General features: G+C 48.6%; 1 protein-coding gene and 1 non-coding gene across 2 annotated transcripts; both read right to left on the bottom strand.

The window, feature by feature from the left end:
* Positions 1-2356: 2356 nt before the first annotated feature.
* EEF2 (eukaryotic translation elongation factor 2) lies at positions 2357-12340 on the bottom strand. The gene is made up of 15 exons (XM_036239889.1): positions 12246-12340; positions 11037-11251; positions 9974-10155; positions 9679-9890; positions 8967-9145; positions 8673-8778; positions 7918-8031; positions 7549-7687; positions 6938-7133; positions 5998-6256; positions 5442-5549; positions 4196-4549; positions 3799-3981; positions 3587-3719; positions 2357-3062 (listed from the first exon to the last, which is right to left on the bottom strand). The coding sequence occupies exons 1-15, from the start codon at positions 12246-12248 to the stop codon at positions 2869-2871; spliced, it is 2577 nt and encodes an 858-aa protein (XP_036095782.1). The 5' UTR covers positions 12249-12340; the 3' UTR covers positions 2357-2868.
* Positions 9220-9284, bottom strand: LOC118616698. Its single transcript, XR_004956674.1, has one exon. It is a non-coding gene; the product is annotated as a small nucleolar RNA SNORD37 (small nucleolar RNA).
* Positions 12341-21746: the final 9406 nt, after the last annotated feature.

Below are 21746 nucleotides of genomic sequence, written 5' to 3'. Positions count from 1 at the left end.
AACACAATTAAAATCAACAAATAAAAACAAATACAGAGAGCGACACACACATTTGTAATAGACCAATGCTCATGTGTCATTACATAAGATATAATGAAGTCATCAAGATCAGCCCCTATAAATGGAATTACTGTGAATGTGACACCTATAACACATCAATATGAAGGGGCTGTACTAGCAAGCCACCTATCAGTGGCACTGCCATCAGTTTATTATTGGTTAAAAAATTCTTGCCCTGGCGGCTTTCGGCTCAGCAGTTGGAGCTGTCAGCCCAAGAACCAAAGGGTCACAGGTTTGATTGATGGTCAAGGGCATATACCTGGGTTGCAGGTTAGTGTCCTTGGCCCATTAGGGTACATGCAGGAGGTAACCAATGGATCTGTCTCTCGTATCGGTCTTCCTCTCTCCCTCCCTTCCCCTCTCAAAAAAATCAATGGAAAGATATCCTCAGCTAAGGATTAAGAAAACAAAACAAAAATTCTTGAAGTTAAACTAAATGCAGTTCAAACTTCTCTCAATTTAGTCATATCCCTGGCAAAATTACTAGGTACTAAAAATGTGCAAAATAAAATGCAATGTGGTATATCCTGGACTGGATCCTGAAATAAAGGACATCAGTGGAGAAACCAGTCACTTAATTGTACCGTACCAATGTTTCTGAGGTTTGACAAGTGTACAATGGTTATGTAAGATGTTATCTAACATCTTTGCAACTTTTTTGTAGGTATGAAATTAGTAAAAAATAAGTGTATTTTCCCCTGGCCAGTTAGAGCTTTGGCCTGCAGTCCAGAGACCCTGGTTCAGTTCCTGCTAAGAGAGCATGTACCTCAGTTGCAGTTTGTCCCCGGCCCTGGTTGGGTCATGCGGGTGACAGCCACTCAGTGTCCCTTTCACATGTTTCTTTCTTCCTCTCTCCCCCTCCTGCTCTATCTGAATAAAAATAAATGTGTATTTTGCCTGGCTGGTGTTGGCTCAGTGGTTGAGCATTCACCTGTGCATCAAGAGGTCACCAGTTTGCTTCCCCATCAGAGAACAAGCCCAGGTTGTGGGACAAATCCCCAATGGGAGGCATGGCAGGAGGCAGCCAATGTTCTCTCTCATGGATGTTTCTAGCTCTATCCCTCTCTTCCTTTAAAAAAAATCAATAAAGAAAAAATTAACAGTGTATTTTATAGTGTCAAGCAATGGTTGAGAGGGCAAAAAATTATCAACATGATCTGGTGGGACTTTGAGAACACCAGAGGTCCAGAGTGTAGTTGGGCAAGAGAACTTGTGTTGTGTGGTTATTTGTGGCTTTCCCTCACTGGACGATGAACTCTTGAGAACAGGGGCTAGTTGTCCATGCCTGCACTTACCATAGGGCAGCCCCAGAACCATCAGACTGTGAAAATGTAAACTTAAACAAAATTCTAGTTTCTTGGACCCTGGCCCAATAGCACAACTGTTTAGAGCACTGTCCCGATACACCAAGATTGAGGGCCCAGAGGTTAGAGCATCCGCCTGCGGTCCGGAGAGACCTGGGTTCGGTTCCCACTAAGGGTGTGTACCTCGGTTGAGGTTTGTCCTCAGCCCTGGTTGGGTCGTGCGGGTGGCAACCACTCCACGTGTCCCTTTCACGTTGATGTTTCTCTCTCTCCCCCTCCCACTCTATCTGAACAAAAAAATGGAAGGGTGTCCTCGGGTGAGGATAAAAAAAAGAATCAAACGAAGCCCTGGCCAGTTTGGCTCAGCAGTTGAGCGTCGGCCTGTGGACCAGAGTCCCAGGCTTGCTTCCCACTAGGGGCATGTACCACAAAAAAAGAAAAAAAAAAAAATCATATGCATACATAAATAACTGGAACAAATTATTTCTCCCTTCCTTTTTCAAAAAAAAAAATCACTAAATTAACAACAACTTTAAATAAAAAATAAAATTGTGTTTCCTTGTTCAAGCTGGTGTTACTCAATTGGTTGGGTTTGATCCCTTGCTAGATCTGTCATGTCATATGCCCAGATTTCAGGCTCAATCCTCACCCCCACATTGGAGGCATGGCAGGAGGCCCTCTTCCGCTCTCCTTTGTGCTCCATCTAAATTAATTTTAAAAAACATCTCAAGTTATTTCCTTGGCCACACTGATCCCATTTAAAGCACTCTCTGGCCACATGGGGCCAGTGGCTGCCCCTGTGCACAATACATAGCTAAGACTGATCCACCAACACATTCAGTTCCATTAGATGGCCCTGGGGCTTTCTTATTTGAACTGACACACTGAAATTACACTGAACTTTCTGTATCACATATGGACCATGTGCACTGGCAAAAGGAAGCCCATTCCAGCCTGAGTGGACTGAGAAGGATGTCAATAGACACACGCAGTCACCACCATAATCAAATTTATTATTCCAATGGCACTAATACAGCTTGAGGTGCTCATGGTGACATTGCACAAGATGTCCTGCCTTCTAGCTTGTGTCCAAACACAAATGTCTACCTGCTGCTTGTTGCTTCCCCCTTTCTGGGGAAAAATCCACTGTGGGCCATTTACCCAAATAAATCTCTTAATGCGTTTAATTCTTTTTTTTTTTTTGGACATTTGAGTTTCCCTCAGAAATGGAAAAAAGTGTTGGGTGTCCCATCCCACCTCCCCCCACCAGCCAAATAAGTCCCTGCAGCCAGGGCATTTCTGTTGCCTCTTAAATCTTGAAATAAATATCGAAAGAAACAGCATCAAGTGTTCATGTTGAGCGATGGCACAGAGTGGCCCCAGAACCTGCCAGGCGAGCTGTCTGGACAGTCTCGAGATGTTGTGGAGAATGAGGGCTTATTGTGGTTGATCATGAGCCGGTGAGGGGACGGCACCTGGATGGTAGGCTGCAGACAAGGGCAACCTACAATTTGTCCAGGAAGTTGTCCAGAGCTGGGATGCCTTCCTTCAGGCCTTTGCGCTTGCGTGTCTCAGCCACCACCTGGCTGGGGCGGCTGGTGTTGTCAAAGGGGTCTCCGGGCAGGATCTGCCAGTGATCAAACACGCACTGCGGGAAGGCCTGGCCACCTGTGTTGGATCTCAGGTCAGCAGTGAAGCCTGTAGGAGAAACAGGTACAGAGCTCATGGGGCAGCCCAGACTTGGTATCATGGCCATGCCCTGGAGGTGAGGACACTCACATAACCAGAGATCGAGTCTAGACAACCCAGGTCAGATCAGACTTTAAACCCGGAACCCTGCTCCTCACCCCAGGATTGCTTGGAGACAACTACTGTATAAGTGAGGTAATGCTGGCCCACCTGAATCTCCCTCCCTCAGCTAACCCTCAAGATAAGCCCAAGCTACATGTACTGTGCCAGCCTCCTTAAGAGCTAACCAAGTCACAAACCTGAGTTTACTTCCCCTCAAATTCAGTGATTTAGAGGACCACAAGAAGTGAGCCTCCTCCTCCTTCACAACCACACTACTGTCACTTTCCAAATGGGGAGAGAACAGGGGAGCAATTTTTGAATTACATCCATGGCTCCCATCAGAACCACTCTGGGCCTTGCACAAAGGGCAAGAACTGGCCGCAGGGCTGGCAGACTGTGCACATCTGAGAGTCACTCCAGTGGGCACTTACCAAAGGACTCATTGACGGGCAGGTAGGCCTTCACAACAAACATGGGGGTGCCAGCGACCTGGGACTCCTCAAAGACGTGGCCCCGCTTCCTGTTCAGGACACCGTAGATACCACCAACCACTTGCTCTGGACACTGTCAGGCAATAGAAAGCTATTAGCAACCGCTGAGCAGGATGGGGACTAGTAAAAGCAGAATGACCAGGACTCCCTACCTGAATTTCCACAAGGTAGATGGGCTCCATGAGCCGGGGCTGGGCAGTCAGCACACTGGCGTAGAGGCAGCGCCGAGCTGTGGGGATGATCTGGCCACCCCCACGGTGGATAGCATCAGCATGCAGAGTTACATCATGGACATCGAAGCGTACACCCCGCATGTTCTCCTCACACAGTGCCCCCTGCAGAGAAAGTGGCCAAATTACCATGAAGTTCCTGCCTCTACGACACCCTTCTATTACCTTGCTCAACCTCCCCAGGACACCCTTCTCCCAGGAGGCAGGACCACTGGCCCCAAGAATCCCCCCAACAAGTATGACCAGGCCCGTGCTAAAACCCCAGTGATGGACTCTGATGCTAATGATCTACGAGTTGGATGGCTGAGTGGTCCCTCACCTCCTTTGTGGCCCACTGGAAGCCAGCCACAACACTATCCTTGATCTCGTTGAGGTACTGCACGCCCTTGGTGATGTCAGTGAGGATATTGGGCCCGGTGCCATCGGGCCCGAAGCACCAGATCTTTCGAGCCTCAGCCACATCCCACTCGTATTTCTCAGCCAGATATCGGGCCCGCTGCTTGAGTTCCTGGCGGGCAGACACCTCACCCTTGTCGATGTCTTCAGCCAGGCCGTCAGGGAAGGGCCGTGCCTTCATGTACAGTCGGTTGTGCTTATTAGGAGACTTAGACAGGCAGAGCACATTCGACTCCTCACTGACTGTCTCACGATAGGAGACAACGGGATCAGATTTCTGCAAAAGGAGCATGAGGGTCAGAGGCTTGCGTGCAGGAGGCAGTGACTGCCCAGGAAAGGTGTCTCCTAATGAGACTCAAGAAACAGACTGACAGTGGGTGCAAAAATCAGAACTCATTTGATTTAGTAGCACAAAGCCATGCACATCTGCATAAATACAAAGTATGTAGCTCTTCCCTTGTAGGGAGTTACCCACTGCCAACGGGACTAACTAAAGAATAATTTAACTTGCTTCTATGAAAATGGAAATTTTTTTTTATCCTCACCCGAGGATATTTTTCCATTTTTTTGTACAGATAGAGTGGGAGGGAGAGAGAGGAAGGGAGAGAGAGAGAGAGAAACATCGATGTGAAGGGACACATCGAGTGGCTGCCACCTGCACGACCAACCAGGGCCGGGTACAAACTGCAACCAAAGTACATGCCCTTAGCGGGAACTGAACCCGGGTCTCTCTGGACCGCAGGCTGACACTCTAACCGCTGAGCCAAACTGGCCAGGGCGAAAATGGAAAATTTTAAGAGTTTAATGATAAACACACATAATGAAGGTCAAAACTGGGTATAAGAACGGACACAGATCCGGGCTCAGTTCTGTGAAAAAGCAGAGAATGAAAACCAGAGTGCCAGCAACTGGGCCTAAGGCTGGCTGCTAAATGTCTATTCTCTTTAAAAGCTTAAGAGATTTTGGAAAGCAGACTCCTCACACTCCAACCTCAAAGCTGTTAAGGATGTTGTGTGAACCGCTGGTTTCACACAGTGAAGTCCCCTTATCTGGCAGGAATGGGTGGAGAGAAAGGAGGGAACCCTCATGAGCTCAGCCTGGACACAGGCCGACATCTCTACATGTCACACACTCCATTCCCCACCTGTACTGGGGACAGCATGCCTCACCTTGATAGGAATGCAGGCGTGGTCCTCCTCCAGGTCCTTCAGGCAGATCTCCAGGTGCAGCTCACCAGCCCCAGCAATGATGTGCTCCCCTGACTCCTCAATGATGCACTGAAAGGGGCTGCATGTTAGCCCCTGGGCATCAAACCCAGAGAACTGCTTGGAAAACCCAGGGGGCTGGGGGGGGGAGAGTAGCAGGCTCCAAGCATCCCTTCTAGCTGGAGGTTTGTGGGGAAGTTGTCAGGGCCCGTGGGAGGAGCAAGGGGTCCTGTGAGCCCTTTTTGCTGGTTCTCAGCATTAACAACCTAAAAAAAAGACCCACAGTCTACAGTCAACCTGCAGAGATCCAAGGCCTGGGTTCCTGGACAGTGAACTACATTAGAAAAGGCAGCAAATCTGTCAGGGAAGATGTGCACCTAACACACACCTGAATTTCCAAACTATTCCGATTGGAAATTCCTACTTTTATGAAAAACCACCCTATTTTTCCAGCTCAGCCACCAACAGACTGACCCCACAGGTGGTGGTGGCGGTGCCTCCTGCCAGGGTACATGCCTACCTGCACCATGGGGTCTGACTTGGCCAGCCGCTTTAAGCCCTCCACCAGCTTGGGCAGGTCTGCCGGGTTTTTGGCTTCCACAGCAACCCTGACAACAGGGCTCACACTGAATTTCATCACTCGCATGTTGTGGGCATGCTCGAAGGTGGTGATGGTGCCCGTTTTCACCAGGAACTGGTCCACACCCACCAAGCCCACAATGTTCCCGCAAGGCACATCCTCGATGGGCTCCACATAACGGCCCATCATCAAGATTGTTCTGGGGGAGATCAAAAAAGGACATCAATGCAATGTCACTGTGGTGCCAGGTCCCCAAATGACTGAAAGACAAGCCTCCTTCCTTCTAGAGTCTGTGGCCATCCCTTCTGCCTTGAGTGGTGATGCCAACCCCAACACAGGTGACTGTTGGGAGTCCTGGCTCCTGTGTACCAAGGCAGAGAACCACCTACCATTCCTATATCCTCCATGTGGGGCTCCACACACCTGACCCAATACAGCCAAGCCAAAAGGAGCTGGAGGGGATCTAGGGGATCTAAATTCTGTCTCCCACCATCAATGCCTAGAGTAGGATTAGGGGTGAGGACTAACATAAGACTAACATTTCTGGGGTTGGTACATGCTCTCTGGATAGGTGACAAACTATGTTCCCAATACTGGGAGATCAAAAACACCTGCATCTAAATCAGAACTGGGTTCTGGCCTGAGTATCAGTATGTCGGGGGGGGTGGGGGGGGGGCGGGCAGTCCCCTGCTTCCTGGTGTAACTCATCCAGACAAGCCTTTCCTGGTTGTGAGGACAAGAGGAGGCTGGAAGCTTCAGCCACTACCATCCTGGTAGCACTTCACGTAACCGCCTGAACTCCTACTCCTGCAACTTGAAGCAGGGAGGGCTGGCTGAGACCACCAGCCTTGGGTCACAAGTGACTCGCCAAGCACCTCACCTCTGGATTGGCTTCAGATAAAGGTCCTCCTTCTTCCCTGGTGTGTAGTTGGGCCCCATGATCCTGACCTTCAGGCCAGTGGACACCAGCCCTGAGAAGACCCGGCCGAAGGCATAGAACCGGCCTTTGTCAGAGGTCGGCACCATTTTGGAAATGTACATCATAAGGGGTCCTTTGGGATCACAGCTTTTAATGCCTGAGGAATAAGAAAAGAACTCACTAAAGAAAGCATGATTCCCTTGGGGCTCAGCCTGCAGAATCCCGAGACCCCTGGGCTTGGCAACAAGCAGCCTTTTTTTATCCCTCACCGAGGATACTTTTCTATTTATCACCAGATAGAGTAGGAGGGAGGGAGGGAGGGACACAGAAACAAACATCAATGTGATAGAGCCACATCGACTGGTTGCCTCCCGCACGACCCGGCCACGGCCAGGGACAAACCACAACCAAGACACGTGCCCTTGACCGAAATAGAACCCTTGACTCATAGATCCGAGAGCCAAAGATCTACTGCTGAGCCAAACTGGCCAGAGAAATGAGTCGTCTTCTAACCGCATAGCCACGGACTGCTCTGGGAGTCCCCACCTAGCATTCAGGTGAACCCCACATACCCATAGCTGCCTCATCGTCAGGAGGTCCCTCATACAGGAGTTCACAGCGGTACTTCTGGGCTGTCACAGGGGAGGGCAGGTGGATAGTGATCATTTGCAGCAGAGCATCGCCAGCGGGCAACCAGCGGCGCATCACAGCCTACAAGGGAGGACATTAGAATCAGGAGAGGGAAGTCTGAGGAAATTATCAACCCTCAGTATCACATGCTCATCAAGATGACTCAGATGTATAATTCCTTCTAAAAGGACTGCACGAACACCTGAGGTCTTCTGTCCACCCCTGCTAGCAACCATGCTGCAGCTGAGCCAGGGCTCAACCACTGGCAGGTAGCCCTGATGGGAACTTGTGAGACAGTCCCTCAACCTCACCTTCAGAAGTGGTTTGCCTTCTTTGTCCTTATCTTCACTGTCCAACTTGATGTCCAGTTTTTCAATCAGTTTTGCCGTTTCCTCTTTCTTGAAATTCATGATAGCGTCAAACACCTAATTGGGCAAGAGAGTAGATTTGGGAACATACTGGGAAGCCTGCAGCTGCTTCCTGCTGAGAAGCCTAAGGCCATGCACAGAGCAGAGAGAGGCAAGGATACAAAAATCCTCACCTTACCACAAAGGACTTGACCCTGACTGAGCAAACCTTGGGGATACCTCCAAATAAATTGGAAATCTATTCTGACTTAGAAATAATGAACATATTTGAACTCACAAGCACTTAAACCCAATGGCTGGCAGAGCAAAGCACAGACCTTCCTGCCTCAACTCACCTAACTAACCCTAGCCAGGGATGCTGATCGCCCCTCCTATTCTGTGCCCCTGCCTATCTTTGTCAATTGTCAGGGTGGAGCCCTGGGGACCCACCCTCGCTGAGGTGCTGGGCACACCCTTCTCCCAGCAGCCTCCTTGAACCTGACCCTGCCCAACCCCCTTTATCTTGCAACAAACCACTGTGGGTCAGGTAATGGGGTTTACCAGGAGCCACTGGGCCCAAGGGCAACCCAGGAGAGGCACTTGAAGCATAAGGGAAAGTGAGAAAACAGAATCAAAAGAATCTAGAGAATGCCGTAAACAGAGAAATTCAGAATGCAGAAAGTAGAGAAAGAAAATCAGGAGAGAAGCGAGTAGCTTACCTTGAAGATAGGGTCCAGGATAAGCTGGCAGAATGTCCGTGGCAGCTTCTTGCCATCAGGGCTGGTGGCAGACTTGCTGAATTTACCGTTGGCTGGATCAAAATACCTAGTGAAGAAGGCCCAACCCAGTAAGGCTAAGGGGGAATCCAGGGTGACCCAGGAGGGCCACAGTAACAAGGTTGGGCAGAATGACCCACAGATATTTGGTTGTCCTAAGCTACATCATCAACTCTAAATTCCTGCCCACTTCAGAGATTGTTGCAGAACGCCCTGCTCCTCCCCTGCAGCACTCACCGGTCACCCCACAGCTTCTTCATCATATCCTCTACTTTCTTGGCCCGCTCAGCAGGCCCCAGCTGGCCCTCTCCCTTGGCAGCAAATTTGGCCACATACATCTCTGCAAACTGCTTCAGGGTGAAGGCCCAACCGTGGAGACCAGACCCAAAGCCAACAGTCCCGAGGACAGGGTCAATCTGAGAGAACAAGAGAAAGCTGTGAATGGGGAGAGACAAAAACCCCAGCTACCAAATCCTCTGGGTGCTGTGGGCTTCAGACATCAGATTTCATCAATTGCCATCAGGTCAAAGTGAAGAAATTTTAGTCATCATGTACAGGATGCCCAACTCTGCCTCCATCTCCTCCACCAGCAAGAAAGGAAGGGCGAGCGGTAAACCCAAAGGCACTGCCCCGAGCCTATTTCAGCAGGCAGGGCAACCCTTACCCCAGTCTCCAGCAACTAACTCAAGTGCTAAATGAAGTCAATACCAAAAGCATTCCAACCCAGTCCTTTGTCACTGCAACGTTCCTGGAAGACTTTCCGGATCACCCACGAAGCTCCAGAGGACCAGACTTGTGGTGCTCTCAAGGCAGCCCCCACAGAGGAAGAGCACATCCCTTCCAATCAGTGAGAAGAATACAGCCCACCCAGTGAAAAGGATGGGGAGAATGCAGTGGGGTAGACAGGACCTTGTAGAAGAACCCTGACTTCAGCTGGCAGGAAACCTACCATGATGTTACCCATGGGGCCGCTCTCGCCCTCTCCATAGGTGGAGATGATGACGTTGACATTCTCCACAATGCGCTGGAAAGTCTGATAGAGCTCCTCAGGCTCCAGCTGCAGCTCAAGCAGAGCCCGGTCCATCTTGTTCATCATTAGCACAGGCTTGATGCGCTCTGCAATGGCCTGCCTCAGCACTGTCTCCGTCTGCACACACACTCCTGGGGTGGACAGAGGTTTTTCATTAGCCAGAGGGAGGACACTCCCAGGCTTCAAGTCAGGCATGAGGAAACCTGCTGCTTACCTGATACACAGTCCACTACCACCAAGGCACCATCGGTGACACGGAGGGCAGCTGTCACCTCCGAGGAAAAGTCCACGTGCCCAGGGGAGTCAATGAGATTGATAAGGAAACCAGAACCATCCTTGCTCTGCTTGATGAAGTTCAAGTCATTCTCTGAGAGCTCGTAGAAAAGGGAGATGGCCCTAAGGAGATTAGGACAGGTTGGCTAAACAGAAGGTACACCTGTTCCAATCTCCAATTCTGCCCTGTCCTCCCAAAAACCATTAGGGTCAGCCTGGGGTTCCTGCCCAAAGAGAGTCAGAATAGATGTCTGGAATCCCTATACAAGGCTATATGTGGTAAAAAGCCAAACCCACAACCCAGAGTAGACACTGCACCACCTCCTCCCCCTGCATTACCCATCCCTAAAAAGACTTTGGACTTCCAAAGCAAGAACCATCCTACCCAGGAGCCTCTGCCCAGCCTCCTTAATAGCAGCTACAAAGGCCAGCTTCCTCAGAGCCCACCTGTCCAGCCCAACCAGGGTCCTCCAAAGCTCGACACTGATTCCAAATAGCAACTACATGACCAGGCAAGACGTAGAAACCCAGACGATTACCTTTCACCCTTCCCTCCACCCCTCCAGCCCCAGTTGAAGTGAGAGTAGATGAATAAGGAAACGCTCACAAATTCCCAAATGAAAACAAACAGCAATTTCAGTCACTTCACTTTGGGTTCTCACCCCACTGACATCTGGAATCAGGAATCTGTCATTGGAGTGAGCATTCCCAGACACTACCAAAAGGTCCTTCCCCACTAGAATGGGGAATCACTGAATTAAGCCCCCCCCCCCCTTCCTCTACAAGGACCAATACCACCCCTACCACTGTGACTCTCTCTCTCACACTGGCTGCAGAGTTTCCTACCTCACTAGATTAAACCTCCTTCTCCCTCACAATTCAAAAATCCAGACTCCACCGCAAAACCCTCTTATGAAAGCAACTGTGTCTAAAGCCTATCTCCACACCAGTCTCCAGGTGAGCGTCTCCCCTCCCCAGTTCAAAGAACACCAGAACTTGCTCACGTTGACTTGATGGTGATACAACGCTCCTGCTCATCCTTCCGGGTGTCAGTGAAGCGGGTCTCCCCAGCCCGAGCAGAGGCGATGATACCAGCCTTACACACCAAGGAGTCCGTCAGCGTGGACTTGCCATGGTCCACATGGGCAATCACAGACATGTTCCGGATATTGGCCTTCTTGTCCATGATGGCCCGGATCTGATCTACTGTGAAGTTCACCTGGGCCAGGGACAAGGGGAGGTTCAAGAGTGACCAGGAGTCCAGGAACCAGGCTTGGCACCAAGACTTTAATCGATATACAGCCTGCACCACATCCAGGAGTGGGCTGATCCTGGGGCAACCCCAACTCCCACCCAAACTCCCCAGTCTCTGCTGATACCCCTTTAAAAATGCCACTTGCTCAATCTCTGAAAACCCAGATTTCTAGCTGTCACTTAGAAGTGACAACCCAAAGCCTGGGGCTGGACTAAGTCTCCAAGAATGACGACCAATTTCCTGTAGATGGAGTATGTGTCCGTCCAGTTAAAAAACATGGAAGGTATAAAGCTCCCCCCAAACCCTCTCTCTCTCGCCACTGGGATAGCGCATGCTTTTCCCAACTAAACAGCCTCTTTAAAACACAAGGTCACCCTTCTGCCTTGGGAGTAAGACAGGCGCCCCCCCCCACCCGATGATTCCTAAATATGCCACCCCAGTCTGGTGGAAAGCGTCGCACTGCAAGCCTCCACCTCGTGGCTCTGGAGTCGGCTTTTCACAATTGAGCGACACAAAAACAACAAGAAACCAAGCCAACGTTGGAAAAAGGCTTTTGAGGTTGGGCTTTCCTCGTTTTGCCGTTTCCGTGCTTCCAACAGAAAGTCGAACTCAAACTCTCGGCCGGTGGGTTACATAAGGTGGCTCTCCCTCTCCCCGATGCCTTGGCGGCGCCCGCCATTACAACATCTGCCACATCATCATAGCCCCCAACCCCGCCTCCGCCCCAGCTCCAGCCGGACCTGGAATCCCGCGAGGCAGTGGCGCCTACGGACGCGGAGAAAAGGCTCCGCGAGCAACACGGCGCAGACATGGCGGCCGCCGCTTTCCCAGGCCCGCCGGCCCGGCCACCGCCATGTTTCTTTCCTGTCCAAGCAGCCCCCGCACTCCAGGCCGGCAACGCCGGGGCCGCAGAGGCCCCGCCGCAGTTTCAAGCCCCCAGCCGGACGGCGTTGCTTACCATGGTGGCGGATGGCGGTGGATTCTCCCAGGCAGATCCGAGCGAAGGGAACCACGCCGAGGATGCGGCGACGAGGGCGGAAGAGAACGCTGACGTCAACACCCAACCTTTTATAGGCCGAGGCCGGTTGGGCGGATCATCTGACTGCGCTGCGGGGGCGGGTTCGAAGCGACGTCCTGCGCAGGCGCGGGGGCGGTCTCCCAGTTAACCCTTTAGGCGCCGGCAGAGCTGCATCTGAGTTCCTACCTGGATTTCCTGGGGCAGTGGTCGGCTCCCTAGTTGGGTGCACGCCTCTGAGATGCAACACTCAGGCTCATAAAGCAAAGAGCACCGGTTTAGCTGAGAATATTAATCATAGCTTACAAAATGCCAAGCACATTACAGTTCAGCCAGGGTAGCTCAGTTGGTTTTGAGCATCCTCCCAATACACCAAGGTTGGGAGTTCCATGTCTGGTCTGTCACATACAAAAAGCAATCAATGAATGCATAAATAAGTGGAACAGCAAAAGGATGCTTCTTTCTCTCTTTCCCTTCTCTCTCTCTAAAATCAATGAATAAAAATTTTAAATAAAAAAATCACATTACAAAGTGGATTGTAACAGTCAATTTTCTGGTTTTGATATCATGTAAAAATGATACCCCTGGGAGAAGCTGAGGAAAGAGTATTGGGACCTCTCTGTACCATTTTTTAAAAAACATATGAGCATTTATTCCAATATTGCTGGCAGCATGAGAGATCTCTGTACTACCTGTCCATAATGATTTCAAATTAAACATTTTTTTTATCCTCACCCGAAGACATTATTCCATTTTTTGTTCAGTTAGAGTGGGAGGGAGAGAGAGAGAGAAACATCGACATGAAAGGGACACATCGACTGGCTGCCACCCACACAACCCAACCAGGGCCGGGGACAAACTGCAACCAAGGTACATTCCTTTAGTGGGAACCGAACCCAGGTCTCTCTGGACCTCAGGCCGACGCTCTATCGCTGAGCCAAACTGGCCAGGGCTCAAATTAAACATTTTTATTTACTTATTATTTTTTGGTATGTGCCCCTAGTGGGAACCGAACCCGGGACTCTCTGGTCGGCAGGCCGATGCTCCAACTGCTGAGCCAAACCGGCCAGGGCTTAAATATATTTTTTAAGGCAGGTGCTTGCCCTGGCCGGTTTGGCTCAGCGGTTGGAGTGTTGGGCTGTGGTCCAGAGAAACCAGGGTTCGGTTCCTGCTAAGGGCATGTACCTCAGTGGCAGTTTGTCCCTGGCCCTGGTTGGGTCGTGCAGGAGGCAACCACTCGATGTGTCTCTTTCACATCGATGTTTCTCTCTCTCTTCCTCTCTCTCCCTCTCACTCTATCTGAACAAAAAACAAAAATAAATGTCCTCAGGTGAGGATAAAAATAAATAAATAAATATAAAGCAGGTGTTCATCGCTCATTATGTCCACAAAGACAGCTTGAGTGTCCACTATGTACCAGGGCATTGCTAATACCTATGCTACAGGTAGATATATCAGTGCACAAAACACCTTACTAATTCCACCACTTTCCGTGTTCTTACACATTACTTGGATTTCTCTGTGAATCAGTTTCCTCATCTGCACAAAGGGGGTACAGTAAGCAGTACTCCCTCACTGTTTGGGGAGAGTAAAATTAACCAAATACACTGTAAAGGGATTAGCGCCCTGCCTGACTCAGTTCTCAATACACGTCAGCTATTTTAATCAGCTAGCATTGCTATTTAATAAGACTGCTCTACCAAGTCTCAGGCACCAGCTAAGCACTTCCTTTCATAAGCAACCTGGAGTTCCATTTCACTTCTCACAGGGAAGGGGGGGTGGCAAGAAGACTGTTTAGTATCTGTCCTTATCTGACCCTAAAAAAGGTGGTATTATATTATATTTTATTTTAAAGATATCCTTATTTAGTTTGTTAGTTATTCATTTATTTATTTTTAATCCTCACCTGAGGATATTTTCCCATTTATCTTCAGATAGAGTGGGAGGGAGGGAGGGAGAGAGAAAGAAGAAACGTCGATGTGAGAGAGACACATCGACTGGTTGCCTCCTGCAGGAGACCCCAACCAGCAACTGAGAAACGTACCTCTATAATAAACCTGTGCACTCCTCCTACTCCCCCACCCTCCGCAAATGCTTTGCACATTTTGCTTTGTAGGTGATGTCCCAGCCCTGATTTCCTTTCATCAAAGATTGCTATCACCATCCTGCATTTAACCCAGGGTGAAACGGAGGCAGGAGCTGCTCAATAAATATCTATTTTTTTAGGCTCGGAGTGGCAGAGGGAGTGACAGGTAGCAGATGTCAATTCCACGTGCTCAAGCTGGGTTCTTTAAACACCTACATCTGTGTTCCTGAAACGTTTTATGTTAATTTTACAAAGCAAGCGCAATTTGACCAGCTTTCAGCAATAGATATCCAGTTTCTCATTCTCAATAAATTTCTCTTTAACCTTATTATTTTTTTAAATTTTTATTTATTAATTTGTTTTTGTCACAGATGTTTCTCATCCCCCCCACTGACACCCTCCTCCCCTTCCCCCTAACCTTATTATTTTTTAAATCTTTAAATGCACTGACACCTACTGTGTGTTTTGGGCTCCATATCTGGCACCTCGCAGCACTTTCTTGCAAATTGGGGCATTTCAGAGAAGAAAAGCAAAGGTTTCCATTAAGTAGAGGTTGAATTTGCTCTCAAATGAATAGATTGCTCGTTGAGAAAATTTAATTAATGTGAATTGCAGAAGCCGGGGAAAGTTTAGGGGGAATAGGGGAATTTAAGCTCCCCCCCCCCACACACACACACACACAGTTACTCTTCATAGAGAGGTGTTCAGGCCCACAGCTGCAGGAAAGGGGCCAGATGTTGGCTGGGGACCTCCCCCCACCGCCATTCCCAGACCCACATATAGCAAAAGCCTAGGGGAGGCGCGGGGCTTCATTAGAGAGCAAAAGTACAGTAGCCACAGCCTGGTTCAGGATCTGCAGTAATAAATACAGGCGGGGGGAGGGTGGGGGCAAGGAAGAACCACGGAGAAAAAGTGACCTCCGCAGGGAGACTGCGCTGCGCATGTGCTTCCTGTGGTGCAGGGAGGACACAGAAGTGGCCATAGCGACCCCTACTGAGTAGCACAGTCACTGCAGCCCCTTGGATTAGATGCTGCCACCACCCTTTAAATCAATTAATTCACTTAATCCCCCCATGGTGGGTTTTGCAGGAACACACTGGGGCTCAGAGAAGTTAGGTGATTTGCTCCAGGCCACCCAGCTAGTAAGAGCCAAAAACCAGTGATTTAAAAAGGTATGGTTTATGACCCTGGCCAGTTTGGCTCAGCGGTTGAGCATGGGCCTGCGGACCCGAGAGTTCCGGGTTCGGTTCCCGGTAGGGGCACTTACCACCAAAAAAAAAAAAAAAAAAAAAGGCACGGTTTAGAGCAGTGGTTCTCAACCTTCCTAATGGCGTGACCCTTTAATACAGTTCCTCATGTTGTGTTGACCCCCAAACATAAAACTATTTTCGTTGCTACTTCATAACTGTAATTTTGCTACTGTTAAGAATCGTAATGTAAATATCTGATATGTAGGGTGTATTTTCATTGTTACAAATTGAACAGAATTAAAGTATAGTGATTAATCACAAAACAATATGTAATTATATATTGTAAAATATTTATTTCTAATTACAAATAAATGAAATTTTGTCTTGAAGCATGGTGTAACATGAGTAACAGTCTTAATATAACAACAGTAAACTACATTGCCACATTTTGCGACAGTATGCGTAAAAAGCCAAAGTCAGTGCAAAGGTTGTGATTGCTTCTTTCTCACCAGATCAGAAATTCTCAGTCTTTGCAAGAGCACAACGAAGCTGGAAAACCCTGCTTCACAAAGATATGTTGTTGGAAATGGAAGAAAAAGGTGCAACACAGTCTCAGACAGAACAGGATATGACTGCAAACATTTGATCCAGAATTTTGTAACTGGCATTGTACAGAAATCAGTTCTTGCTGCATCACTGTTAATAAGTTTAATGAACTCCTCTTGTGCTGTCTCAGGAACATCTTCAAATTTGACTGTGAATGGGCTTCTGGCAAGTACAAATGGGGTGTCAGGTAGATTTGGAAAGTACGATGAAATTTCGTCTGCAAGTATGTGCAAGTGTTCTTTCACAGAAATTATCATCATAATCCTTTTGTCTGGTTCAATGTCATGTTCCTCAAAGAAAGCAGATAAGGTAGGCAACATGTAAATTTTATTTTCATCCAATTTTTTTGCCAAAGCTGAAGTTTCATTTGGAATGATCGGATCTTTTCAGACAAATCGAGGCATGTTGCATTTGGTCCTTGCAGTGATAAATTTAACTCATTCAAGATGGCAAAGATGTCAACCAAGTAAGCTATTTTCTGCAGTTCACTTTTAATGCTGAAAAGTGCTTCGAACTGCGGTCTTGCTTTGCGATTTAAAAAGTTTTGAGTTTATCATGAAGCTCAAAAACACGTTTTAAAACTTATCCTGTTGACAACCATCTTACTTCAGTGTGAAATAGCAGAGCATTGTTCAGCGCATCCAACTCATTGCACAGTTGCGAAACAGTCGACTGTTTAAAATGCTCGCCTTTACAAAATTGACAGAATTTATGACGCTTTCATTACTTCTTGTAACTCTTATGGCAGCGTCTTCATTGCTAATATTTGCTGATGAATCATACAGTGAGTTCTGAAGACTTTTGGTGACTCGTTCAGTACCAAATGTTGAAATCCAGATTGACATCCTGGCACGGCTGGAGTACCATCTGTGCAAACACCACAAACCTTTTCCCAAGAGATCTTATGGTCTTTCAGAAATGAACCAACTGTGTCAAATACATCACATGCACTAGTTGTCGTTTCAAGAGGTTTGCAAAAAAAAAACTCATCTTTAAAGTCGCCATTTTTTTTTTAACCTCACCCCAGGACATTTTTCTATTTTTGTTCAGGTAGAGTGGGAGGGAGAGAGAGAAAGAGTGAGAGAGAAACACTGACGTGAAAGGGACACATCGACTGGCTGCCTCCCGCATGACCGCAACCAGGGCCGGGGACAAACTGCAACTGAAGTATGTGCCCTTAGGGGGAACTGAACCTGGGTCTCTCTGGACCGCAGGCCAAAGCTCTATCCGCTGAGCCAAACCGGGGCTAAAGTCGCCATCATTAATATACCTCACATAAACCAGTAACTGTGAACAGTTTACAACGTTTGTAGATTCATCAAGCTGGATGCTAAATATTGGAAGTGGAGCAGATTTCATTTCCTGGATTACCTGATCAAGAATATCAGCAGACATGTCATCTATTCTTCTGTGGACAGTATCATTAGATAAGGAAATTGCACTCAATTTCGTAACAAATTTGTCTCCGATAGTAACTTGAACAATGTCTTTGGCTACTGGCAACAGTAAATCCTCAGCAATGGTGTGAGATTTCATAGCTCTGGCGATTCCGAGTGCCACCAAATATGAAGCTTCAATGGCTGCTACGTTTTGTTTGTGGTACTTGCCACCAGTGTCAAGTCTGGCTTTCTTGAGCCCATCAGCTTTGCTTCTAAAATAGTTGGTATCGCCCTGGCCAGTTTGGCTCAGCGGTTAGAGCATTGGCCTGTGGTCTGGAGAGAGCCGGGTTCGGTTCCCACTAAGGGCATGTACCTCGGTTGTAGTTTGTCCCCGGCCCTGGTTGGGTTGTGTGATGGCAGCCACTCGATGTGTCCCTTTCATGTCGACGTTTCTCTCTCTCTCCCTCCCACTCTATCTGAACAAAAAATGGAAAAATGTCCTCGAGTGAGGATTAAAAAAATAAAAATAAAATAAAATAAAGTAGTTAGTATCGCTCTGGCTGGTTTCGCCCAGTGATTAGAGTGCTGGCCCACGGACCAGAGAGACCTAGGTTCAGTTCCTGGTAAGGGCATGTACCTTGGTTGCGGTTTGTCCCTGGCCCCAGTTGGGGTCCTGTGGGTGGCAACCACTGGATGTGTCTCTCTCACATCAATGTCTCTCTCTCCCTCCCTCTATCCCTCCCACTCTATCTGAAGATAAATGCAAAAATGTCCTCAGGTGAAGATTAAAAAAATTTTTTAAATAAATAAAATAGTTGGTATCCTTGCCAGCGAAGCTCAAATGCTTGCTATCACATGGTGTTTTGGTTTGTTCAGCTTCATAGATTTGGCTAATAGAACTTCACAACAAATAACACATTGTGGTTTCTCAATTCCTGCTGTAATTATTGAGGTAAAACCATACTGTAAAAAAACCTCACTATAGCCCTGGCCGGTTTGCTCAGTGGTTAGAGCACCAGCCTGCGGTCCCGAGAGACCCAGGTTCGGTTCCTGCTAAAGGCACATACCTCAGTTGCAGTTTGTCCCCAGCCCTGGTTGGGTCGTGCATGCGGGAGGAAACCACTCGATGTGTCTCTTTCACGTCGATGTTTCTCTCTCTCTCCCCCTTCCACTCTATCTGAACAACAACAAAAAAGGTCATCTGCATGGTAAAAATGCTTCCACGTCTCTTCCCCAAAGATGTCCTGGCCCCAAAATAATCCCTCCTTTTCTTTTTCAATATCCCTTGCTCCATCCTTCTTCCTATAAAACCTTCCATTTTGTACATAACCCTTGGAGCACCCTTCTACTTGCTAAATGAGATGCTAGCTCATTCATGAATCACTTAAGCCAATTAAAGCTTCCAGTTCACTGTAAAATTTTACTTTAAATTTTTTTTTCTTTATTAATTTGAGAGAGAGAGGAAGGAAGAGGGAGAGAGAGATAGAAACATCGATGTGAGAAACATCAATTGGCTATCTCCTGCATACCCCCTACTGGGGATCGAGCCTGCAACCCAGGCATGTGCCCTGATTTGGAATCAAACCGGAACCTGTCAGACTATGGGATGACGCTCAATCCACTAAGTTTCATCAGCTGGGCTTGAATTTTACTTTCGTGTGTGTGTGTGTGTGTGTGTGTGTGTGTGTTACGTGCACCTAGCGGAAACCGAACCCGGGACTCTCTCGTCCGCAGGTCGACGCTTAACCACTGAGCCAAACTGGCCAGGGCGAATTTTACTTTTTTTTTTTTTTTTTATCCTCACCCGAGGACATTTTTCCACTTTTTTGTTCAGGTAGAGTGGGAGGGAGAGAGAGGAACAGAGAGAGAGAGAGAGAAACATCGATGCGAAAGGGACACATCCAGTGGCTGCCACCCGCACAACCGACCAGGGCCGGGGACAAACTGCAACCGAGGTACGCGCCCTTAGCGGGAACCGAACCCGGGTCTCTCGGGACCGCGGGCCGACGCTCTAACCACTGAGCCAAACCGGCCAGGGCGCGAATTTTACTTTTTTTTTTTTTTTTCATCCTCACCCGAGGAGGTTGTTCCAGTTTTTGTTCAGATAGAGCGGGAGGGAGAGAGAGGAACAGAGAGAGAGAGAGAAACATCGATGTGAAGGGACACATCGAGTGGCTGCCACCCGCACGACCAACCAGGGCCGGGGACAAACTGCAACCGAGGTACATGCCCTTAGCGGGAACCGAACCCGGGTCTCTCCAGACCGCAGGCCGACGCTCCAACCGCTGAGCCAAACCGGCCAGGGCGCGAATTTTACTTTTTAACAAAAACATTGAATAATACTTTCCCCTGTGCATAAGGGAGCATATGAATGAAGACCTCAATAAGAACTCCTTATACAGCCCTGGCCAGTTTGGCTCAGCGGTTAGAGCGTCGGCCCGCGGTCCCGAGAGACCCGGGTTCGGTTCCCGCTAAGGGCGCGTACCTCGGTTGCAGTTTGTCCCCGGCCCTGGTCGGTTGTGCGGGTGGCAGCCACTCGATGTGTCCCTTTCACATCGATGTTTCTCTCTCTCTCTCTGTTCCTCTCTCTCCCCCCCACCCTACCTGAACAAAAAATGGAAAAATGTCCTCAAGTGAGGATAAAAAAAAAAGAACTCCTTATACACCTTGGCCTTCATCAGTGGATTGCAACTGGGAGTGATTCTGCCCCCAGGAGACACTGGGTGGTATCTGGGGAAATCTGTTGTCACAATGGGGGTACTCCTAGCATGGAGTGGGTAGAGACCAGGGATGATGTTCAACACCCTATAGTGCCTGCCCCCCTCCACTGAGAATGATCCTTCCCTAAGTGTCCATTGTGCCAAGGTTAAGAAAAACCCCATATGTGATTATTATTTTTTATATAATGTGCTCTAGCTTGGCCAGTGTGACTCAGTGGATTGAGCATTGTCCCATGGACTGGGAGGTCCTGGTTCGATTCCTGGTCAGGGCACATGCCCAGGTTGCGGGGCTTGATTCCCAATGGGGAGCGTGTGGGAGGTGACCAGCTGATGTTTCTCTCATCGATGTTCTGTCTCTCTCTCCCTCTCTCTCTAAAAAAAAACAATAAAAACGTATTTTTAAAAAATAATAATGTGCTCTAAATTTTTAGTGTGGATGGTATTCATTCATTCAACACATGTTTAGTGAGCCCCTCCTGTCTGCTTCCAGACATTGACTGAGGAGCTGGAGAAACGGGGCAAGCATCTCTATCCTGATAGAGGTAAGACCATGCCTGGTGTGTTAGAGGAACAGGAAGGAAGCCCTTGTGGCTACAACAGATCCAGGATGGGGAGAGTAGGTGAGGGCAGAGAGGGGACGGAGGCATGTGTTGTAGGACCAGTGGGCCTCGGAAGACTTGGGCTTTTACCCCAGGGAGGTGGGAGCCAAGTAGGGTTATGGTTAGAGGAGAGGTGGAACCCAACTTGTGGGCTCACAAGCGCCCTCCGGTGGTTGTTTGTAGGAGGACTGTCTGTGGGGGTAAGGGCAGAGGGGACTGTGCAGGTCTCCTCAGGAGATGATGGGAGCTGGACCCAGAGGCCCCCATGGAGCTGGTGGGGGTGGGGTGTGTGTGCTAAATACAGTAGATTTGGACGATGGAGCAGACAGTTTTGGCTGACGTGTTGAATGAGAGGAGTCCAAGCTGACTTCAAGATTTTGGCCCAATGAAGTTGAAGGACTGAGCTTCCATCTGTTGAGAAAGCGAAAGGAGCAGATTCCATGGGGAAGATAGAAAGTTCAACCTCAGTGTGGGCATGGTGTGTGTGAGGCATGGAGATCCCACGTGCAAACAAGAAGGTTGTTGAGAGGGAGGCCGGGAGCTTCAGGGGTAGATTTCTCAGTCATGTTAGGATTGCAGGAGGTAGGACATATATTGCAGGATTCCATTTATATGAAATGTGCAGAACAAGCAAATCCACAAAGACAGAGTATATTTGTGGTTGCCAGGGGCTGGGGAGGGGGTTAGGGAGTTACTGCTAAGGGGGATGGCATTTCCTTTTGGGGTGATAGAAATGTTTAAAATTAGAATGTGATAATATCAAAACTCTTTACCTGATTGTACACTTAAAACAACCCTCTCGACTCCATCCATTTCTCTCCATCCCCTCTGCCCTCTGCCCCTCACTCTGGTCCAGGACCCCAT

The sequence above is a fragment of the Molossus molossus genome, unplaced genomic scaffold (assembly GCF_014108415.1).
Source record: "Molossus molossus isolate mMolMol1 unplaced genomic scaffold, mMolMol1.p scaffold_m16_p_4, whole genome shotgun sequence".
Lineage (NCBI taxonomy): Eukaryota > Metazoa > Chordata > Mammalia > Chiroptera > Molossidae > Molossus > Molossus molossus.
Note: the sequence above shows the minus strand (reverse complement) of the source record. Positions and strands in the feature narration are given on the sequence as shown.

Coding starts and splice junctions, on each gene's coding strand:
- EEF2 (XM_036239889.1), bottom strand. Junction 3,982..4,195: donor TCCAGTGGGCCACAAAGGAG/GTGAGGGACCAC, acceptor CTTTCTCTGCAG/GGGGCACTGTGTGAGGAGAA. Junction 3,063..3,586: donor GCCCGTCAATGAGTCCTTTG/GTAAGTGCCCAC, acceptor TTTCTCCTACAG/GCTTCACTGCTGACCTGAGA.